At 31.8% G+C, this 13,888-nt stretch overlaps 2 protein-coding genes across 3 annotated transcripts; both read right to left on the reverse strand.

Annotated features, from left to right (window-relative positions):
* Positions 1-3,042: 3,042 nt before the first annotated feature.
* Positions 3,043-4,315, reverse strand: LOC110022952. The gene is made up of 3 exons (XM_020722128.1): positions 4,178-4,315; positions 3,738-4,070; positions 3,043-3,413 (listed from the first exon to the last, which is right to left on the reverse strand). Exons 1-3 carry the CDS (start codon positions 4,245-4,247, stop codon positions 3,277-3,279), a joined length of 540 nt encoding a protein of 179 aa, XP_020577787.1. The 5' UTR covers positions 4,248-4,315; the 3' UTR covers positions 3,043-3,276.
* A 2,929-nt stretch (positions 4,316-7,244) lies between these two features.
* On the reverse strand, positions 7,245-12,346 carry LOC110022920. 2 transcript variants are annotated; one of them, XM_020722081.1, is made up of 7 exons: positions 11,755-12,346; positions 11,417-11,672; positions 8,970-9,173; positions 8,203-8,875; positions 8,006-8,094; positions 7,839-7,900; positions 7,245-7,487 (listed from the first exon to the last, which is right to left on the reverse strand). In XM_020722081.1, exons 1-6 carry the CDS (start codon positions 11,926-11,928, stop codon positions 7,866-7,868), a joined length of 1,431 nt encoding a protein of 476 aa, XP_020577740.1. In that variant the 5' UTR covers positions 11,929-12,346; the 3' UTR covers positions 7,245-7,487; positions 7,839-7,865. The 2 variants fall into 2 exon arrangements, with proteins under 2 accessions (XP_020577740.1, XP_020577739.1); XM_020722080.1 differs by having other exon boundaries at positions 7,986-8,094.
* Positions 12,347-13,888: the final 1,542 nt, after the last annotated feature.

Genomic DNA, 13,888 nt, shown 5'->3' on the forward strand with positions numbered 1-13,888 from the left:
ATAAGTTCTTTTCAGAAGAATAATAGTTGAAGGTTTGTGAAACTTCCTTCAGAAAGGAATGTCATCGTGTGCAAATGGGTGTATGCAAAAAGAAATAATCTCATGGAGTTGATGTGCAGTTAGAGGTGGAACCAACCTTTCTTTTGAGAGCGAGCAAATTTATTACATAAAAAAAATTAATGTTTGTCAATCTTCATTATTTAGATAACAAAATATATATTTTGGCCCTTGATTGAATTCACTTGATAAACTTCTATAGAAGCTTAATAAGGCTAATATTTTGATATGTCAATGCAATATGTAATCCAATAAAAAATTATTTATAGGTAAAAAAAAATCAAGGATAAATCATTATAAGTTTAATAACAATAAAAAGAATTTAGCGTGCGGGTGTGATAGAGTGTCTAAGCAAAGCGTTAGAGCGAGGAATGGTGCGATCTTAGCCTCGTTGAATTCCTCTTGTCGAGACTCTTGATTTGACTATAAGCTAGCCGGATTCAGCATTTGTTTGACCTTCCAAATATGCCCAAAAATTTTTATTAAACGGTTTAATGGCTTGATCGAGGCTTCGTGCGGTTTGAATTGGACCAACTTTAGTGTCATTGGGTTCGTCTTGTCGAGTCCGTCAGTTTGACTGAATTTTTTGCTAAAATTAGAGGTCATGATGAATTTTGATTGAAGTTTGAACATTTCTTGCTCAAACAATTTTCCTGAGATTAGTGTAATGCTTTGAAATTATGTCGGATGATTGAAATTTGTTCTAGGTGTTTCGATGATGTATTATTAATATTAGAATTATTTGATTAGAGAGTATACCATGAAAGTTATTTAATATTTTTTAAACCCAATATATTTGATTTATGAATTTATTTAAATGCATATGTTACCCAAAAAAAAGAGTTTGAGCTTGGCGCTTTTCTAATTTTTATAATTTATGCAATTTTTATGTATTTACATATTTAACACCTAAACTATAATTCTATCATATATGTCACTTACATATGCATAAAAGTATATTTTATTTTTTGAAAATTAAAAAAAGGGATATTTTTTTATGGATGAATGATTTTGAGTGGTATAAATGCAAAAAACAGAATTTAGGTGTCAGATCTCTAAATAAATAGAATTAGAGTGTTATGTATATCAATGCATTTGATCTAATGTTTTGCCATAGAATTTTGTGTGCAAGTGTACCTTTTAGTCCCACATCTTAAAACCTTAAATTGTCAGTGATGGATCAATTGAAAAGTATTGGTAGGATGGATGCCCAATAGAAACTCTGCATAAGATTTTGGTGGGATGGATTTCACTAATGATATAAAAAGAAATTATTTTAATACTAAAAAAATAATTTTTGATTATAGAAGTTTGAATTAATTTGATAAACTTTGTATGAGTTGGAGTAACGTAAATGGGACAAACGCAATTACACATCTTTAGAAGTGGCAAAAGGTCAAATGACCACTTTTATTAGCTAAAATTGTGGGTCTGTTTCAGTGTGAAGTATAAGACAAGAATAGTGGAAAAAGAATATGTGCAACGAGAAGAAATTTACTATATTGAAGTTCTCTCCCTAACTGTTAAGCATCTCTTAATTTGTGTTCTCTTAGCACTTGTAGCACGATACAATTAGACCTTGAAACATCTTGATGTGAAGACTATATTCCTATACAAAAAAAATTGTAAGTGATCTACATATTGCAACCGCCTAGATATAAAGTATCAAAAGATTTGGTTTGGAAACTGTACAAGTATTTGTATGGGTCAAAGCCGTCACTGCAATAGTGGTATAAAAAAATTTATCAGTTCATGAGGGGACATGTGTACACGAGGAATCAATATGTTGGTGTTGTGAGTAGGTTCATGCATAATCCGAGAAGAGAACATTGATAGACTGTGAAGAGTATGTTGAGATATTTGAAGGGTACAATTGATGACTTGATTTTTAAGAAGTAGTCATCTATTGCAGATTTGTGTATAGGCTACACTTGGTCAGACTATGTAGGCAATATAAATAGGTAGAGATCTATGACTAATTATTTATTCATATTGGCAAGATGTCCAATTAATTGGAGGTCAGTTCTTCAGTTTGTCATTACTTTGTTTACTACAAATGTTGAGTACATGATAGTCACAAAGGTAATAAGAAAAGTGATATGAATGCAGGGCTTATTGAATGACTTTGAAGTTGATCAGGAGTCTCTGGTGGTATTTTGTGATAAATACAATGCAATTTTTTGGTAACAAATTCAGTTCATCAAACTCATACCAATCACATTTATGTTATGTATCACTTTGTTCAGGACTAAATTAATGGCGGCAAGGTTCTATCGAAGAAGATAGATTCGAAAGAGAATCCAACGGACATGCTCATGAAGGTACTACAAGTTCAGAAGTTTACCTATTGTAGGAGTTTGGTGAACATCCAAGCTCAGAACTAATTGCCCAGTCATACATTTTGAAGAATTATGCAAGATTTGATCCCCTTGGGATACGAGGTACATAGACAACCATTTTGGTGCAACTGTAATGGAGTTTGAAACTCATTTGATCATCTCTCATTTATTTTAAAGAAATAGAAAAGGTGAAGGTTGTCGTGTTATAGTTTTTATTGTAATTATGAGTAATTTGATCTTTCAGCTTTAATTACTTGTATGTTTTAGTCCTCCTCTATAAAATGGACTTAGGGCTTATGAGAGATGTATTGTGAGAACTTCAGAAGGTATAACCCAAAGTTATTTTTTATTTCTCTCCAACCAGTACTAGTGGAATCTCCCGCCTCGTGGATATTGGTGAATCAATTCAATGTCAAACCATATAAATTTTTTGTGTTTGATTGTTCTTGTGTGAATTTCTTCATTTCTGCATTTTTTTTACATAATAGATGATAGAGAAACTACTATGAATCTAACAGCTAGACTTTTAAGGATTCTTTTTGAAAAAAATTGAACATAAGTTTCATGATGATATTGTTGGATCACAGTGTGCGACACTCGGTAATGCACAATTTATTTGACAATTTTTTTTTAAATGGATGGCCAATGTAAGAAGCAAATTTTAAGTGGGCACCAATGTAGAAGAAAATTAAAGTAGATAAGAAAACAAAACAAGTCCCTCATAACAACAGTCGAGCATAAAGTAAATTTACATGACACAAAATCTCCCCACTCTGTCTCACACTTGCATGCATAAGATTCTTAAATTTCAAAATGGCAAGGGGAGTGAAACAAATAGCTAAAAACAATACTGAATGTCAGATGTCGCTGAACTTGGTGATTATTGAGCTGAAGGTGCAGGCGAAGGATCAATATCCCCTTGAAGCGGGCTGACCAAGCCAGAGCTCTGTACGAGCTCCACCATTGACCGGTGTGGGTTCGATCGTCGGGCCTCGCATAAGTCTGGAAGAAAGACGCCTGCTACCAAAAAAGGCCTCAGTTTAAAAATAAATTTGTAATGCTTCTCACAGCAAAACGGGAAGAATATTTCAAACATGGGTATTGTGTTTCAAGCTTTGGATACCAGAAGCAATTGGAAAACCAGAGAGGACTTATGATGATGTCATTTTTCAGAGATTGGTAATTAGCTACCCTTCTATTCTTTAATAAAAATATAGCCAATTGATAGCTTCAATTGATATTATTTAACTAATTCAAATTCTGTAATAAGTCCACAATAATCAAAACACAAATACCAGAATTAATCAAACAAATTAACTAGAAAATGATTAATTAGATTACCTTCCCCTGCAGCAAGATTGAAATACAGATCAACCACATTGGGGCAATTGTGATAACACGCCGGCGAGCAAAGCATAGCAGTCGATTGAGAATCGAGAAGAGAGTCCGAAGAGATTCCGACTGCCATTCGGTCAACACCGCAAGCCTTCACGCATTCATCTGTTTCGATCCAATCCGAAGCCCATTCGACCTCCACCTCAGAAGTCTTGCAGTAATACTCCATCGTCGATTCGCCGCTCTTCCTGTAGCTCTCGAGCACGCAACGTTCGCCGGTCCCAGATATCGACAAGGAGCACAGATTTTGGGGCAAATTTTCACAGATTACTGTACCGGCTGCGCATCAATTATGCAACAGAAAACAATTGAGAAATCTTTATGTTATAGCCAAGTGGAGTTTGTGTTGAGAATTGAAACGGTGGTGACAATGCATGCGAAGTTACCGAGAGAGGAAGCTGGGAGGAGAAGGGAGAGTGAGAGGATCAGAGCTATTGCCAGCATGTTAAACTCCATTGATCAGTTATTTGATCTGCTGCTGCTGCTTCTTCTTCTTCTTCTTCTTCTCTTCCTATTAGGTATTGGGCGCCTATTGGGTGTTGGTAAGAGCAAGGCCTAGAGAGTTTATATAGAGGATTTCCAAAAAGTCTCCGCGTAAATGTTTTTGATTCCAATGCTACACACGTTTAAAACTTGTACCTTACTAATTCTCTGTTTTTTTTTCTTTTTCTTTATCTTTTTTTAATTTGAAGACTTTGCTGATAGAATCAAATTTCTTTTTTTTTTTTCACCCAAATAATTTATAAAAAAAGTCACCGTGTAAAGTCTTTTATTGACTTCAAAACAGACGTATTGCCAACGTAAATGAGGTACTTGTGAAAAATTATATTATGTTTATGGTATGATAAATTTAATAATTCTAAAATTAAACCGAGTTAAATTAACTATTGACATTTTACATTATACTCTTGTAACTTTAAACATAACAACAAAGTTAGTATTCGCACTCATATTAATCATCATATATGCAACCATCATCGTAAAGTCTTCTAAATACATATATAAGAATCATGAGTTGGTTATGTATGTTCCACATACATAGCCATTTATGAATTTACGACGTAATTACTCTATGTTTATGTATATAAATTAAATTTTAAGCTAAATTTACATAACACCAATATTCTTTTTCTTAAATGGAAACATAAATAGTTATTTATATAGTTTGATGTGATTATAACACAGAAGTATTAAATTATAGAAGTTAGAAGTGCGAAAACATTAAAATTGTAAAGTATTTTTTGTAAATAAGAAAATAAAATATCAATATGCTCTATCATATTGAGATGTTGAACTGAAAAAATAGGCTCAAAATAGATTGCTGAATTTTATTGTGGAAGGACAATGACATCAATTATATTCAACCATGAGATAGAACAAGCTTTGAGCATATGACTAAATTTTACTTATTTAAGCCACACACTAGCCATATTTCAACACTATAAATAAAACCATATATATATATATATATATATATATATATATATATATATATATATGTATGCATGTATATATGTATGTATGTATATATACACCTCAAAATTATGTTAATGTGAATGAGTCAAATAAGGTTTTAAGCAATAATTTTAATGATGATGAAATCAAATGAATTGTAGATGAAAATAACGAGCCAATATTGACTAATTTAGGGGATGATTATTTAGATTCTTAAATACCGGCATTTGGCATCTTAATATTTTTTTTTTAGATTTGTTAAATACAGAAGTAAGAATATGTTTTATAGTTGGACATGGTCAATAAGAACGCGTCTCCAAGTTAGGCTTGCTGAGCTTTCTGGAAACAATCAGATCACAATTTTTTTAATGAACATTTGATGAGAATAAATTTTAAAACTATCATATTCATTTTAATAATATTATAATTAAGAACGGATTACTTATTCATATGTTTCTCCTCTCAAAATAAATTCAACGATTTTAGAATTCTTAATTTTATTGATGGTGGAGTAATTATTATTTTTCCATTAAGTAATTATTTAGTGTCTCAACATTACACGAAAGTCCATAACACACCAGATAATAGAAATAACAAGTAAAGACACCACAAGCTTTCATATGGAAATCCCAAAAGAGTAAAAATCACATGTAAAGACAACATTGGAATTTTGTTTCTTTGCTAATTAGCTCCAAGTACAAATGTTCTTTCGATTCATGGTATAGATCACTTTTCATGATGGGGTAGGCATCTATTTACATAATTTGAGAAAAAGCTTCCGCACAAAAAAAGAAGGGAGTTTGGAGACTTGCAACCGATGACCCAAAAAGATTCTATTGATAATATGACATTTTTTAGACGAACATGTCAAATTTAAAATTTATTTGACCTTCCAATTGAACAACCAAAGCACCCAAAAAATTTTTAAATGATCTTGGTCTGACTTGAATTGAATCAATTTGTGTTATTATATCCATGATATTGAGCCAATTAATTAAAATGTAAATTTGATGAAATTTAAGTTCTATGTGATTTTTATTAAAATATGAATGTTCTTGCTCGAAAAATGCTCTGAGAACCGTACTTATAATCTCAAGATTCCTGCTAGATGAAAATTTGTGACCACATATCAAGTTTATGTTCTTTAAGATAATTGGGTGGATTAAAGAAGGCTTTCTCAAAATATGCAGATCTTTGCATAGAATTGCGTCTCAGAAAGGAATTGCTTTTTATTTTTTAGATTAATAATATGATGTTAATTTTACGAAACTCGATTAATTGTCTCATTAATTAAATGATTAATGAATTAGAATTAATAATTGTTAGGTCTGAAGAAAAAGGGGTAATTCTAGAAGATTTGAATGGTTCATAGAAAATCAATCAACTTAACTTCACTAAAGTTCCCCTCTTCTTCTTTGAACCATTCAAATCTTTAGAATTACCCCTTTTTCTTCAGACCTAACAATTATTGAATTTAATTTCCGAATTTAATTTCCAAAATTTGAAAAAGTGATCTATACCCACAAAAATCAATTCATGATTGACATTTCTTTTATGAATTTAAATTTAAAAATTTCAAGGAAAAAAAAAAAAAAGGGCGGATACAGTAGCCCTGGTCAAACATGAGTGGATGCCACAAAACAAAATGATGCATATATACCGCTAATCGTTGCCCACCAAATTCATATGTTTAGCAACACGAAATTGAATTTGATCATATTTATAAGTTTATATTATCAACCGTAAAATCACTGGAATTATTTGAAATTCTCTCAAATTTATTAGCTTGCTGAGGATTTTAATATTACAAACTCTTTTACATAAGGTTACTTTGGAAATATAAATTTTACTTTTCAGAATACAAATCATAATAATAGATAATCATAAGAATAATCATAGTTTTTATTTACATAAATACTATGATTGAACTATATACCTGATAGATTAAGAAAATCAGAAATACAATTAGATCAGTTTCACACACAATGAAGCCTTAAATATGCATATTCAATAATATAAATAGTGGAATAAATTAAAAAAGCAACAATGGGAGCTATTTAGCAAGATCTACTATTGTCTGGATTCAACTGCATTAAACCTATATAACAAATATATTAGTTTGAAGCTACAACTTTTGAGGCGACAATTCATAAGTCAGTCTTACTATTGAATTTAGAAGCTGTCAATGCTTTAGCCTGTGTTAATCTCCATTGACAATAGAGCAACTCCCTCTCTTCTTAACTGCAAAGTTTTCGAAGTAACAAATAATTTTAAACAGCTCTCCAAATCAATGTAAAATGCAATATTTCTACAGAGCATGAGATTTTAAAAGTTCAAACCATAATAATAATAATAATAATAATAATAATAATAATAATAAATACTAAAAAAAAACTATTTGACAAATAAAAATAACAAAAAAATATTCACATAAAAAAATGCAAAGTTGTTGATATAAAGATTTAATGCAAGTAATGTAATCACTCAATCTCAGGAAATAAAATATGTAATTTTCATGAACTAAATTATTCAGCACCTATCCAGAGCAAATTTTTTTCAGTTAAAAAATGATTATGAGTTATAATGACTCACTAGTTATTGAAATCTTGATTCAAGTTGCTACTTTTTGACGGAATTCACACAGTCAGAACTTCCTGAACATCAAAATCAGATTAGAGAACATATTTAGCAATCATAGAGTAGTAAAAACAATGGAGAAAGAATAGAATAGTTGATTACTTCAAGAATTGTTGTGTAACCTTGAAATCCTATACATTCAGAAGTAGCACCAGCAGCTGCTGATATAGAGTAATCAGGTAAATTTTGAAAGCCCCCGCTTTCTTCCTGCCTGCACTTTCAAGGAGAAGACAACTTAGTCTCAATCAAATCAAACAGTATCTAAAGAGAAAAAGATAGCAGAGTTGGAGAATAAAATGTATGGAAATTTTAGCTTTACCCAGCAATGATGCAAGCGTTCTCATTATGGCAACCAGAAAAGCCTTCATTGTGATCACCAAAGTCGACTAAAAGTCCGGATAAGAAATCTCCATCAAAAATTCCAAAATCAGGGAGGTCAAAGTCGAGACCAGCAGAAGTTTCCGTATCTGAAGGAGAAGAGGTGGAATTATCAACTTTAGAAGGTTTTTCCATGCTCTCGAAAGCATCAGCCTTGTCAAAATCAAGTCTACTTTTAACATGCTCTCTCTTTCCAAGCTTAGTTGAGCATGTTTTAATGGGAGAACAGGTGACCTGATAACTCCTTTCAACAGCATAGAAACCTTTGTGCTTAAGCGGGCTGATAATTATTGTTTCGGAAGATATCAAAGAACAGCTAGATGAGGAGACAATAGGGAAGCTATTAGTATCAGCAGCGTTTACAGCTGAATTTTCTAAAGGAGAAAGAGATTTGTCCATTTGGGAGGTAAGTGCCTGAGGAGGAGTCTTAGGAGAAGAAGCGATGGGCTGAAAACCCTCTGAATGCCTGAACAATTTCTTTACAACAGATGAACCTTGAACTGAAGGCTGAATATTTGAATTATCATCACATGTTGAAAGAGCAAGTGGGTTTTTCCCTTTGCTGTGTCTAGCATTATTGCTTGTGGAAGTTTCTTGTGAGCTTAGTCCAGATCCTAAGATAAAAAGCAGTTAAAGTATATACGAGAGATTATATTCGAAGAAAGTTTGTGAAGTTGTGGAAAATAGAAAGCAAGAAAAAAGGGCTACCTTGTACAATATTGGAGACATTAGGTGACTGAGTGCGGAGCTTCTTTGGAGAAGTGTGTTCTTGAGCAATAGATTTTGGCGCCTTCCTCTTTTCAGTGGAGGACTGTGTATATGTTGGGGTAGAAAAACTAGTACCAACAGCCTTGGGTGGCAACAAAAGTGGTTTTGAATTGTTGCTAATAGAAGGAATATGCATCATATTGTCTGTGAATGGATTAAAATAAGTAAATATGAATCATTAAATTTCAAATAAAAAGTCCAGCCTGGTAGAGTAAGATAAATAAACTAGTAAAACTTCAGATTTCATTCTTTATCCAGGCTTAAATATCAGTTTGATCGAAGAAATCAGCAGAAGCTCAAGTACTCATTCATAGAGAAAGTCTACCAAGAAAGCAAACTAATGTGAAATGAATCAAATTTAGCAAATCGGGAACTCGTAATGGTTAACCAATTTAGACTATTTCAAATTTTTAAATTAAAAAAGCAGAAAGTTCTTTCACTAAACAGCCACCATATGCAAATAAAATCCCTACAATTAATATGCAATAATGAAACTATCATATTTAATATACCCTAGCCAAATTGTAGATAGACTTACTCATGAAAGGCATGAAGGGTATAAAAGGAGATCTAATATGGTTTTGTGAAGTTACATTGCCAATAAAGATGAAATTTTAATTTATTCACAAATGATTCACCGTCTCAAGCTTGTTCAATAACTAACAAGTCCAAATAAATCATATTATTACTATGAAATTTTGTGCGCAACTATTAATTAAAATAACCTTAAATTAAAATAGAGATTTGTTAAAATAATAACATCCTAGTTATATTTGAAATAGAATATAGTTTAAAATTTTGCTCGATAATTTGTGAGTGAAAATCTTAGAACTTAATTTTATATTATTGTTATTTTATAATTTGAATTTTTGCCTTGTCAAGTTAAATACCCCAATTCCAAATTTTGCCTTTTTTAAAGATTGTTGTAAAAGAGAAAATGTCAAAAAAATGTGTATGTGTAAAATTAAAATAAGGAGCTTCTAAAAAAAATTATTGGATATTTATTATTAAATATTTATCAAATTGAACATATTACTCATAACATTTAAGAGAATATCAAACATCTTAAGATGCCTTCAATATGATTACATAAATCTTTGAAGTTGTTGAGCAATTTGATCCGATGATTCATGCAATGAGTAAAAAATGGTCCCATTCACTTTAATTTTACACAAGATTTGCGATTGAAAAAACATTCAAAATGTTCAACATGTATGGTAAAATATTGTATTGCTCTTGGTTCAAGTGTTTTATCATATTTTGATTTTATATGATTTGATAATTATTCTATCAAAATCAATTGAGCTATTAAAGTCTAAACTTCCAGAACTTAAGAAAGCCAATTGTGTAATCTTTAATAAAATGAGTATACAAGTTGTGTTAGAAACGAGAAAAAAAATTATTTTTAAATTTCAAAATTTGTGGGTACTCAATTCAATTTCTATTCATAGATTTGTGATTACCAATATTAAATGTATTCACATTTATTTTTTCAAGGTGGTAGCAACCTAAATTAAATTGCAGTCATGTTAAATTATTCATATTTTACCTTATAACGTGACCATACAAAGAGAATAAATCAATAACTTTATGCATCCATAACAAAACCAACAAATAAATAAAATAAATAATTTCTTTTGGTATTTACAAGAAAAGTTCTTTAGCTTCTTGACGAAATGCAAAGTTTTTCCATTTTTAGTTCAAGGAAAATTAAGACACCTTGGTTATGGCAAGGAATAACTCCCATTTTAATAAAAAAAGAAAAATGATAGCTAAGTCAACATTAAGCATTCATCTTCACAATGGGTGATCACAGTATCTCCCCATTAGACAAACATGTCAATTCATTTCTCCACAACTTTGTATGAAATATAATCTCTTTTTGTATTATATTTGAAGCTAAGTAAATTAAATAACTTATCTGTAGCGAATAAGATAAACTTACCCAATTTGAATCCTATCACATTGAGACATACTTGTTCTTATATTGAAACGAAATATTTTCTTGATAAATCAAATGCAGATTAATAAACCTTCTCTAAACATATTTAATCATACACTAGAATATTAATAAGAAAAAGAACATTAACGCCTTACATCTCATAGCTAAAAAAAACAAATGCAATTTTAATGACGTGTCTAAAATATGAAACAACAACAAAAAACATTTTTCAAAGGAGTATAGATGTCATATTTAGTATAAATAATGTGACAATCAAGCTTAGCAAGCTGAAATTCTACGGTTTTAGAATTAAGTCGGGATGGATAGCTTTATTGTCCAAATTATCCAAAGGTGCAAAACAATGGAAAAATTATAACATTATTTATCTTACTTAAAGCATCGTAGCGACTAAAGCAATGTACATATCGTAGGGAGAGTGGATTACTCAGATGCGTGGGATTTATGGGGTTCAATCCGCAAGGGAATGGAACCGCCGGAGACGCCATGATCTGTAGTGGAGACGTTGCAATAGGCACAGATGCTCCTTCCGCGGGCTCAGAGTGGTAAACCTGAATCAAATCCTGCATTCCCTTCATTGCCGCCTCAACCTTCTGCTTCTCTCGATCCATGATCAACCTCTGTTCCTTGAGGCGGATGTAATCGTCAAGTATGTCGGCCAACCCCATCAACCCCTTCGGGACCTGGTCATGTCGCTAATGTCAAAATAGCTAGAGATGCAATGAGGGTGAGGTAAGGAAGGAAAGCTGTACAATAAATCATAACCTCTTTTCCATGCGTTCTGGAAAGAAGATCGGAGGCTTCAGATCTGAAGGAGGATAGAGTCGTGGAATAGTTGTTGTCGGCGAGGTAGCGATCCACTATGAAAGCAATCTGCATTGGAGTCACCTTTCCGGTGCCCAGCTTGTCTTGTTTCTTGGCTCTTCCTAGCCTGGCCATGGCGCAGGCAGAGATAGAATACGAGCCAAGGGCAAGAAAAGTAAGAAGAAGAAGAAGAGAGTATCTTAAATGGGACTTCAAAGAGTAGCGGGAAGAAGAGGAGGAGGACCGACGGCCGACGGGTGGGACTTGGGAGTAAATAAAAGAAACGGCGGGAATTTTCGAATGTTTGGTGCGGATTTTTTACTTCGAGCGCTATTCTATACGTTTCGCCGTTTCGGGCGCGCTCTCCGTCGCGGCTTTTTGGCCACATTTATTGATCATATATGTAATGCTTATTATTAATATTAACACTTTCAATTACACTACTTAGGGAAAAGGAACCTCAATAAGATGTATCAACTCTATTTAATTAAATTTATGTTAAATCAAGTTTTAGGATCCATTTGAGTCGAACCATCCTCAACTCAGACTTACAAGCTCAGGCGCCAAACTTATTTTACATAAATATTTATTTAAAATATCCTCAAAACATATTTAAATTAAATTTTTTATTTTAAAACATTAAAAAATTTAATAATATTATTTATATTTCTTATGAAATAATATTCTAATTATTTTATTTTTATTATAACACTAGCTTCAACTTATTATTTTCTTCCTTTCATAATAAATAATAACTCAAACATAGACTTATTCTCAAGCCGATTAATTAAGCTCAAGTTCAAATGAAAAGTGTCTCAAGCTCAACCGAACTCGTTTACACATCTATTTTTTCGAATTAGATGAGCATATTACAATATGCTAGTTGTGGGTGTAAACACTGCCGTTTTGCTTCATCCAAGAAAAACCCTAAGATCTACATTTGGCGGGCAGGTTAGGGCTTACTGCTCCTACTTTTATCCATCATTAATCCCGTCCAAAAAATTTAGGGCATTTACATACACATCACAGAATTTCCATTTATTACATATCTATCACATAACCTTTTGTCATTGAAAACCCACCACTTTTTAACTCCTAGAGAGTACGGCACACCTTTCCTAGCATATGAAAGGTTGCATGCACATAAAATTTTACATAAGAATTATGCGGTATATAAGCAAATCTTCCTAAAATTTAAGGTTGGGAAATAGATAAAAGAAAAGAAAATAACAATAACAATAACAATAATAACAATAATAATAATAATAATAATAATAATAATAATAATAATGGAAGGCGGTTTATTTATTTGCTAAAAGTGTACAATAATTTATTAATTCACCCTCCCTCAGTACTTACACGTACGGTACAATTACTGGTCGGATAAGAAGTTAATCGTTCCATTCTGAAAGAATAAACCAAAAAAAAAAAAAAAAAAAAAAGGAAAATCTGCATTTATTTATACTTTCATTAAAAAAAAAAACGTTGTTTCCAGTAGTTATCGTGCGTAGAGCTTTTCATATAATCAATTAAACCTATTATTTGAAGCTCCGGAGTGATTAGAAATTGCTGGTTTAAGAGCCCGTCTTATTAGGCATACATTTCTAATATAATTAACCTGCAATAAAATATTAATAATGATAATAACAATTATTATAATAAAGAGTATTTTCCATGCCACCAAACCGCAATGAACTTATAGCATCACACGTTTCAACATTATCATCTCCTGTTCGAAAAATTTCAAATATTTCTGCATTGCCTAACTATTACATACAATCGCATCATATTCTCAGGTAGATATCAATGAAAACCAAGGGACCCTCTTCAACACGCTTCTTTTGAGAAGTTGATTTAAGACAATAAAAATGTTAAAAAATATAAGAAGGGCATGTTTTTGTACACCAGATCATATAAGTTGGATTGCCGAAATGAATCAAATCCAGCGAATCGTCGTTGTATTTACAGCACACCGTCAAGCTGAAGCCAACAAAGCAGAAAGGAGAGAACGTAACTGACTGAATTTGCCTAGCGTACCCAAATCTAGCCAGAGAATGAACTCCCACATCAACAGAAAATCATTACTAATCTTTTG

This window comes from Phalaenopsis equestris, unplaced genomic scaffold, assembly GCF_001263595.1.
Source record: "Phalaenopsis equestris unplaced genomic scaffold, ASM126359v1 Scaffold000203, whole genome shotgun sequence".
NCBI lineage: Eukaryota > Viridiplantae > Streptophyta > Magnoliopsida > Asparagales > Orchidaceae > Phalaenopsis > Phalaenopsis equestris.

Bases quoted from the DNA above. Each gene is read 5' to 3' on its own strand.
- LOC110022952 (XM_020722128.1), bottom strand. From the start codon at position 4,247: ATGGAGTTTAACATGCTGGCAATAGCTCTGATCCTCTCACTCTCCCTT. The intron at 4,071-4,177 runs GTAACTTCGCAT...ATTGATGCGCAG, and splicing joins CCTCCCAGCTTCCTCTCTCG to CCGGTACAGTAATCTGTGAA. The intron at 3,414-3,737 runs GTAATCTAATTA...TTTTGGTAGCAG, and splicing joins CAATCTTGCTGCAGGGGAAG to GCGTCTTTCTTCCAGACTTA.
- LOC110022920 (XM_020722080.1), bottom strand. From the start codon at position 11,928: ATGGCCAGGCTAGGAAGAGCCAAGAAACAAGACAAGCTGGGCACCGGA. The intron at 11,673-11,754 runs GTTATGATTTAT...CGACATGACCAG, and splicing joins CCAGAACGCATGGAAAAGAG to GTCCCGAAGGGGTTGATGGG. The intron at 8,095-8,202 runs GTAAAGCTAAAA...TTGAAAGTGCAG, and splicing joins AACGCTTGCATCATTGCTGG to GCAGGAAGAAAGCGGGGGCT.